Raw genomic sequence first — 9,668 nt, 5'->3', positions numbered from 1 at the left:
GCCCCCCAAAACTCCATATGTGGACCACGGGTCAAGATAATTGCCCACCCCTGGTCTGGCTCCATCCTCTTTGGAACCATCCCTCAAGTAGTTAAAAGGCTGCTATCAAATCCCCCCTTAGTCTTCTCTTCTTCAGACTAAATGAGCCCAATTCTCTCTGCCTCTGCCCCTGCCCAAAAGTTGTGCGCCCCAGCTCCCTAACTATTTTTGCTGCTCTGCTGGACTCTCTCCAACTTCTCCACATCCTTTTAGTGAGGGGCCCAAACCTGAACACAGTTCTCCAGATATGGCTTCACTAGTGCCCAAGTGCCAAGTAGAGAGGAATAATTACTTCCCTCAATTTGCTGGCAATGCTCCTACTAATGCAGCCTGGTATGCTGTTAGCCTTCTTGGCAACAAGGGCACACTGCCAATGTATCCAGTTTATTGTCCACTGCAAGCCCCAAGTCCTTTTCTGCATTAAACAGATGATTAAATAGAATCTGATTACATAGACGACCATTTAGACTAATTTCTCTCTAACATTCAAAAGCAAGAATCAATAATGCAACAGTTAAACCTAAATAGTCAATGTACAGGAATAAACATTCAAATTACCCTGGTAATCTGCTGCAGGCTCTTGAAGAATGAATCTTCCTATGTAGGGCAGTTTAATCCCTTGGGATTTAGCAAAAGAACATCTTGACCTCTCCCAAGTTCCTGACAGCCACAAAGGTGGCAAATGGGAAACTATACAGTTCCCTTCTGGTGAACTTGATAACACTGATCTCCTTTTAAAAAGCAGAGGGTATAGATAAGAGAATCAGCTCTTAGCTAGCTCCAGTATATCCATTTGATCTTGTACTATCACATTCTTCTTCACTATCAAAACCATGGGACTTTCAGTGGTAGAATACAGTGAGCAAAATCCTGGCCTCTCTCCAGATACTGCCAGAACTCTTACAGACTTCAAGAGGGTCAGGCTTTCAGTTCTTGAGCCAAGAATTCTCATTTTTTAAAATTATACTATTCTCCTCCTCCCCTCAAAGATAGGACAATTCTGGTATTTCCTGAACCTACAACAAAATTAAGTCTCACTCCACAAAGATGAATTTGAAGATAGATAAGCATGACATAGAAAAAGCAGTCAATTACTTTAGAGCAGGGGCATCAGAGATGCAACCCACAGCTGCCCGTGAGTCTTGCTGTTGACCCGTGTGCTGAATACAGTACACACTGGCTTGCCCCACGTGCTAGATCTGACAGGCCAGCCTTGCACCATTCATCTGGCCCATGGGACCTGATGAGAGGTTGATACCCCTGCTTTACACTGAATTCCACGTAGAATCAATTTAGCAGAAAGAATGAAGAAAAAGTGAGCCACAGGAAGCGTAACTGAATAAGGATTTAGCAATAGAAATGAGGAGGTACTGGTGACAGGCTGGTCCAAGATGCTGTGACTGGGAGAAAGATTGAAGAAAACACTTTCTTGCTTTCAGAATCATTTCACCTTCACTAAAATCCCCAGATTATGAAGATACTTATTCATTATGGTTCCCCCCATGCCTATTTTCTGTGTCTGAATTATTCAAAAAGGTTCCTTGTAAACTCCAACTATAACTGTAGTCTTCAAACATACCTATGGGAAGACAAAGAATGTTTTCTGACCTTACAGCACCAGATTCACTGAGATAATATGTATATATGGATCCCTTGTTTGTGGTCCATATGCCTTCCCCCTTGCACAGAAGACTGGAATCTTTTGAGGAGCAATCTCCGTTGCTGCTGCTCATATAGCCTATAGCCTACATACTCTCATGTTACCCCCTTTCCCAAATGCAGAAAGAGAAACGAGTCCTGAAAGAGAAAAGAGTCCTGAAATGTCAAATCAGTTCCTCTGATGCCAAGATCTTGATCAAATGTCTCGAGCTACAGCAAAAGAAGGTAACTCATCTTGCATCCTTCAAGGTGAAAAATCAGTTACTTAAAAGAGGTTGGAAGCCAGTCTCATTTTTGATGACTAGCCAAGCAATAAATCTTCAAGAAGGGTGTGCTAGAAAACATATTTAAACAATGCCTGCAGGACTGCCGGACCAAACTGCACATTGGAGCTGAAGCCCAGTATCGAGGGAGAGTGCCTGGTAAATGTATGAATATAGTACAGCAGGTAGTTACTTTGCAAATACTAGCTGTAAGAATTCTGCTAATGCATGCTGCTGTGGCTGGCTCAGCTCTGATATAACAGTAAATCTCATTCTAAAAAAAGTGTACTTGGTCTCATAGGCAGCAGTTACAATACATTCTGACATTTTCCTCAAAATGCTTTTCTGTGGAAATAGCTTGAACTCTGGATCTGCTTATGAAGGTAATCAAGCTTGAAGACGTGCAAAGTCGCCTTGTCCTATGACGGTTACAAGATACTTCTCATATGTCCAGACTTTTTTTTCCACCCCCAGAAGACAGACAATGGAAGATTTATATCACGAACATGGTGAAAGTTATATTTTTTAGATATAAATTCTGAGGGATGTGTCAGTGATTCTGAGACAAAAAGTTACGTAAAAAGCATCAGCAATCGAATCCTGAATCTCATCTCACAGGATACTAAGAATACCATTTTAAATGAACAAACACAATATGAAATGGATTAAAACAGATTTACGGATCAAATGGCTAAATACGGCAAGTATAAAGTTCAACTTTTAAGGATATTTTTTGACATGGAAAAAGAGTAAGAAACCATTCAAGAATCTGAATAGCTAGGTGTGAAAATCACGCCCAATACTAGACAAGCAGACAAGATTCAGATTTTGATGCTAAAACGGGCAGGTGGAGTTTTGGGGTTTTTTTAAAATTACTAGTAGCTAAAGAATTCCCATGGGCAAACCTGATACTCAGAATACAAAGGAAATACTTCCATTTTACATTACATGTACATCAAGAAAGGATTCTTCTACTCTAAGAGAAGAGAAAATATTCTGGACTTCCACAGAGGAACTGCTGTCCACTGTTGTCAATGAATTAACATCTATACCAGTGATTCTCAATCAGGGTGCCTTTTAAGCATACCACAAGGTACTGCACAATACTAGTGCAGTTGGGTAGGCGAAAGATCCACAAGATCTACACAATTCACAAAATAAATCCAGAAATTTCAAAACAGGAATCCATAGTGCCAAAAAATTTTGACCTGTTACAGTCTTTGAGTTCTTTGCAACAGAAGAACCGCTCTATTCATTCTGTCAGTCAAAAAAGATCTATCATTTTTCAAAGGGTGCCCTGAGTCTAATGATGGGTGCCTCATGTCTAAAAAGGTTGAGAACCACTAATCTGTATGATCAGAAGCAGAGACTAAAAAGACTACATCATGACTTTTTAAAGCAAATCTAGAAGAAATTATAGAAAAAAATAAAAGGTTTATTCAAGGGATGCAGAAGGTTAAAGAACTACAGCTGATGTGCCTGAGACTGATCCCTTTTTAGTCCAACTATGCCTTTCTTATTCCATCTCCTGTTCCTCCTGCTTAGGTGATCTGCTACTTGAGTGCTCCTGGCATTTGCATCATTATGCTGTTGACTATTCTGAAAACACTGTTCCTATTAAATAGGTTCTTAAAAGGCGCTTTGATCTTATTAAAGCCGGCCCTGACAATTTACACGAGAGAGTACTCAAGGAGCTAGCTAGCATCATAGCTCAGCCCCTGGCACGGATCTTTGAAAGCTCCTGGCGCTCTGGTGAAGTGCCCGACAACTGAAAGAAGGCCAATGTGGTGCCTAATCTTCAAGAAAGGGAGGAAAGTGGATCTGGCAAACTACAGGCCCATCAGCCTAACCTCTATCCTTGGGAAGGTCTTAGAAAAAATCATCAAGGAGGCCATTCTTAATGGACTGGCCAACACCCTGAGGGACAGCCAGCACGGGTTTGTTGCGGGTAGGTCGTGCTTGACCAATCTCATTTCCTTTTACAACTAGGTGACCTATCACCTTGACAAGGGGGAAGAGACTGATGTCACGCATCTCAACTTCAAAAAAGCCTTTGATCTGGTATCTCATGAGCACCTTTTGGCAAAACTGGCCAATTGCGGCTTTGGGTCCACCACGATCCACTGGCTGGGGAATTGGCTCCGTAGTCGGACCCAGAGGGTGGTGGTTGATGGAAGTCAATCGTCGTGGTGCCCTGTGACCAGTGGGGTCCCTCAAGGCTCTGTCCTTGGACCTATTTTGTTCAACCTCTTAATTAATGATGTTGACACTGGAGTCAGAAGCAGACTGGCCAGGTTCGCCAATGATACCAAACTCTGGGGTAAAGCATCCACACCCAAGGACAACGGGGTAATCCAGGCTGACCTTGACAGGCTCAGTAAGTGGGCAGATGAGAACCTGATAGCATTTAATACCAAAAAATGAAAGGTGCTCCACCTTGGGAGGAAAAACCTGCAGCATGTCTATAGGCTCGACAGTGCTACGCTGACTAGCACTGTAGGCGAAACGAACTTGGGGGTCAGGATTGACCACAAGATAATCATGAGCCTGCAATGTGATGCTGCAGCCAGTAAAGCAAGGAAAACGCTGGCTTGCATCTATAGGTCGTTCTCAAGCAAAAACAGGATGTCATTCTCCCATTGTACTTGGCCTTGGTGAGGCCGCAGCTGGAGTACTGCATCCAGTTTTGGGCTCCACAATTCAAAAAGGATGTGGAGAAGCTTGAGAGTCCAGAGGAGAGCCATACGCATGATCAGAGGTCAGGAAAACAGACCTTATGACAAGAGGCTGAGAGTCATGGGACTTTTCAGCTTGGAAAAGCGCAGGCTCACGTGTGACCTGATAGCCACCTATAAGTTTATAAAGGGTTTTCACCAGGACCTGGGGAAATGTTTGTTCAACAGAGCGCCCCAAGGGATTATAAGGTCAAACGCTTATAAACTCCTGCAAGACCACTGCAGCCTGGACATAAGGAAGAACTTCTTTACTGTCCGAGCCCACAAGGTCCGAAATGGCCTGCCGCTGGAGGTGGTTTAAGCACCTACTTCAAATGCCTTCAAGAGAAACCTGGATGTTTTTCTTGCTGGGATCCTATGACCCCAGCTGACTTCCTGCCCCTGGGGCAGGGGGCTGGACTTGGTGATCTTCTAAGGTCCCTTCCAGCCCTAATGTCCATGAAATCTATTTTTCCTCACCTGTATTATGCAATACATAGCTACAGTACAGTTTGATAAGACCTAAGGAGTTGTGCCTTTCAAAAAAGGTTGGAATGATCTTCACACAACCCATATTACGTCTCAGCTCCTCTATAATTTGCCTATACCCCTCATCCTGATGATGGCCACAGGCTTTGGGTCTGACAGCTATCCAGATGAGCAACTCAGCCTCTTTTCCAGACATACATTAGTGTTTTGGTAGACTGTAGCAGAAAGCTGCTCCAAATGCATTTTGTATATCCATCCACTGATGTAAAGATAGTAGGATATCTAGCACCTTTATTCAGTTGATTGACTTTGGTCATCCTTGGAAAAGCCTGAGATGAAACCTTGAGTTATAGAGGCAAAGAAGGACACGTGCTTGAGACATTCCTTACATCTTTACTGCTGTTAGGCTACAAAACTAACCCAGATGATATAAAAACTTTGTCAGAGGAAAAAACCTCTGGCTAACCTTGACCCAAAAAAACTGCTCTTATGAATTCCACTAACTGGACCAGGATAAAAATTAATTTCCTGTGGACAACCCAGGTCAGTGAGGAACAGATCTAAAAAACTAGCATATTGAACTGAATCCCAGATGACCTTGAATTTAAGGGATCCCCACACAGTAGCTAGATTCTATACATGGAATACGTATACATTTGTTATAATTTTCCATGTATAGAATCTAATGACTGGAAGACTGTCTTGAATTCATCCCCCTCTACTGCTACTGCAAGGCAAGCAGTGGCAGGGGGCAGACAGTGGGGGATGGGAGGTGTCAAGCAACTTAACTCCTGTCCCCTTCTGCAGCCTCAGACTCCCCCACTCCCTCCCCTACGACCTCTGCCTCCATGCCTGCCTCCCTCAGGCTCCTCCCACTTGCCCTGCCCTCCCCGCTATTTCCCCTTGCTCTGCTCTGGCAGGATCCGGCCCTGCTCCAGCCTGGGACATGGAACAGAACCCCAGCCTGGCCCGGTACCAGTGGCAGCAGCATGGCATCTGCAACCCTGGCTCAGACCCAGACGCAGGTGCTGTCACCACCAGTGCCACAGGGCTGGGCTAGGGCTCAGTGGGGCCACAGCAAGGGTAATGGTAGGGGGGCAGAAGGAAGCAGGTGGCAGAAGCTGCTGCATGAGGAAGAAATGGGGGCCAGGGAGCCTGAGGTTGCAGGCTTGTTTTTAAATAAATGCTGAAGAGAGATTTGTCATATTGGTATTTAAAGAAAAAAAATTATGCTTGTGCATTGTTACATAAATTTGGAAGATTGACCAGGCCCTGTAGCCAGTACATTTTTTGCATCTAGGTCAGGAGTGGGCAAAATATGGCCCGCAAGCTGCATCTACCCTGCCAGGCCATTCTATCCGGCCCCTAAAAAAAAAAATTTGGAAAATTAATATTTATCTGCCCCCGGCTCCTGTCAAAGATGACAAGAGCCAGGGGCAGTAGGACCCAGGGAAAGCCACGGCAGGCTCCTGCAATGGCAGGGCCCGCCCAGCCCTGTCCTCCACCAGCCGGAAGCCCCTAGCAGGGGCCGTTCGTGGCTGTGTCAGCATGGGAAATTCAGATAAGAATTGGGGGGAAGCAGGGGAGGACCATGGGGATCACCCCAGTCCTTGGGGCCAGGCCAGTTCCTACTGAGCCCCACGGTCCAGCCTTGCAGGTGGGTGGAAGCAAGTGGCGTGCAGGAGCATAGGGCCAGCGCCAGTGGAGCCCAGAGCAGGGCAGTAAGAGTGCAGGGTGTGGGCTAGGTTTCCCTGGCGGAGAGGAAAGGAAGCTGACCCAGCTCCAGAGCTCCTCCTACCTGCAGTGGGCCCCACTGGCGGTAGCCCTTGGACACCGGCATGGGCCCCACTCTCCTACCCATCTGCTGCTGGCTCCTGTGCACCTGATCACTCCCAGTGCCCCCAGTCCAGCCCCACAATACAGGTGGGGACGGGTGCGCAGCCCCAACCCCACATGCCACGTGCTGACCATCTGGGCTGAACAGTGGCGGCGGGAATGGTGCTCAGCACAAGAGAAAGGTGGCCCCCTTCTCCCCATGGCCCGTGCTTCCTGCTCCAGCCACTCACAGCCCATTTGGGGCTGTCCTGCCTCTCCACCACGTGACAACAGAGAGCAGGCACAGGCAGCTCACACAACAGAGGCAATAGAGAGCAGGCACAGGCAGCCCTGCGTGGGCTCTGAGAGGCTGCAGCATGGGACACAGACCACGGGGAAGGGGAGCAGCCGCTTCCCCCATGCTGAACACCAGTTTGTTCCCTGCTGCCACTGGTAGCTTGAGCCCCACACCAGCTCTGGACTCACCTGTTGGGGCTGAGCAGCAGCAGCAGCTGAGCAGAAACTGCTGCTCAGCATGGAGAAAAGCAGCTCCCCTGCTCGCTGCCATTGGGCAGTGTTTGCTGTGGATGCCCGCCCAGAGCTTGCACCGCCCTACGCTGCAGTGCAGATGCTTCATCCCTGCCTCTATGCTGCTCAGTGCGGCAGCAGCAGCCATGTAGAGCAGCCACAGGGGAGCACAGAGGCAGCAGTGAAGTAGCCACCCCACAGCTGAGCACAGCGCAAGCTCCGGGTGGGCAGCCACAGCAAACACTGCCCGGTGGCAGTGAGCAGGTGGGCCACTTTCCTCTGTGCTGAGCAGCAGTTTCTGCCCAACTATTGCTACTGGCTACTGCTAAGCTACTGCTGCTGCTCAGGCCTGACAGCAAGCCCAGAGCTGGTGCAGGGCCCAGGCCAGCAGCAGCAGTGGGGAATGAACTGGTGCTCAGCATGAGGGAAAAAGCGCTGCCTGTGTCTGCTCTGTACCCCATGGGCAGTGGTGATATGGCAGAGAGGCAAGACAGCCCCGCACAGGCTGTGAGCGGCTGCAGCAGGAAGTGCTAATCACAGAGTGGGGGAGGCGAGCAGGGCGCTTTCCCCCTGTGCTGAGCACCAGTTCATTCCCTGCTGCTGCTGCTGCTTACTCCAGATGGGCGAGCATGGAGCTTGTGGGGTTGGGGCTGCACGCTTCTTGCTGCCTGTACCCCGGGGCTGGGGCAGGGGGCACTGGGAGTGAGCAGGCATGCAGAAGCCAGCAGCAGCTGGGCAGGAGCACAGGGCCCAGGCCCATGTCCCAGTGGCAGTGGGACCCAGAGCAGGGTGGCAGGAGCATGGGGTCCTGGTCAGCAGGGGCTCCATGGAGCTGGGTCAGCTCCCCACCCTCCCTGCTGGTGCAGCCCAGCCTGGCTCCACAGATCCCTGCCAGCCCACACCCCATGCTTCTGCCACCCCACTCTGGGCCCCGCTGGCACTGGCCCCAGGACTTTGGTGCAGGCCCCACACTCCCACTTGCTTCCACTCCCCCCCACTGCTTTCCCCACTTTCCTGCCTGCCTGCCAGCCACTCTGCACTACATGCCCACATCAACACACACCCACAAACACCCATACGCAATCACTTCTGCATATACAGAACAAATGCACACAAATCAAGACAAATATATATATTTTTAATTAAATTAAAATATATTATTATGGATGCTTGATTTTTTAAATGTAATTTGTTTCCTCCCCCCCCACAAGATGGCAAACCCTCTTTCCCAAAGGAAAACTTTCAGGAGGAAGGGGAAGGACTTCTGGTGGTAAAGGTCAGAGGTTAGGGGTGGGTCCCAAGATAGCAACCAGGGGCCAGGGCACCTTTCAAGCAGCAGGGCTGCCCATGTGGCCCTCAACAGCTTGCCAAAACTCAGCAAGTGGCCCTCCACCCAAAATAATTGCCTGCCCTTTAATCTAGGTTAAAAGACATTCAACTGCTCAACCAAACACAGAAATTATGTGGTTTCAAGCTATACAAAAAAAAAATCATTTGATATTTTAACATTTAAAAATGGATTTTAAAAAGTCAACTCATTTTATTCTGAACATTTACCTGTATAGTTGAATCTCCCATTATAAATTTTGTTCCTTCTATTACAGCCATATATGAAAACCTTAATTGGTCAGGTGTCTGAATAAGCCCCATTCGATATTTCCTCATGTCTAATAATACTTTCTTTATGTCTACAGAAAAGGGATCCTTTTTTTCCATCTGTAATGAAAATGGATTAAAATTATACTAAGAGTTTCATAGATTAAAGGCAAAAAGGATAGTATATAAATCATAAAATATGTACATTCAACCTCATGCTGCATTCTTCAGTTATTCCCAAAAAAACCAAACAACTGAAAACAGGTTTCCCAAATTATTCATCATGAGTTCTACTCAGAAACAAAAAGGTACACTGTCAGTTCTTTTAAATCAGTCAGTAGCCGAAATTTTAAAAAGTATACCAAATAATAAAATGACTCAAAGTAAAATTGCAAGATCTGATAATGCCAACTTTTAAAAACTGCTTTCTGGAGGAACTCTGTGAATCTCTCCATATTCCTCATCACAATTATTCCAAGGGTCCATTTTACTTAAACTAAGCATCTACAACAATGTTTGATTTCACCTTCTTTTTTTTTGGGGGGGGGGGGGGGTTTTTTTTTTT

The 9,668-nt window shown here is 47.0% G+C and overlaps 1 protein-coding gene across 3 annotated transcripts in view; it reads right to left on the bottom strand.

The window, feature by feature from the left end:
- Positions 1 to 9,668, bottom strand: part of PTPN2 (protein tyrosine phosphatase, non-receptor type 2) — a 67,681-nt gene that overhangs the window by 15,186 nt on the left and 42,827 nt on the right. For all 3 annotated transcript variants that reach the window (XM_019524994.1, XM_019524979.1, XM_019524987.1), the window contains one exon: positions 9,065 to 9,223. In XM_019524994.1, the coding sequence (XP_019380539.1) occupies positions 9,065 to 9,223 (159 nt within the window). The remainder of the gene's footprint in view (positions 1 to 9,064; positions 9,224 to 9,668) is intronic.

Source organism: Gavialis gangeticus, unplaced genomic scaffold, assembly GCF_001723915.1.
Source record: "Gavialis gangeticus isolate Ggan-Ray unplaced genomic scaffold, GavGan_comp1, whole genome shotgun sequence".
NCBI classification, from domain to species: domain Eukaryota; kingdom Metazoa; phylum Chordata; order Crocodylia; family Gavialidae; genus Gavialis; species Gavialis gangeticus.
This window is presented reverse-complemented; position numbering and strand designations above follow the sequence as displayed.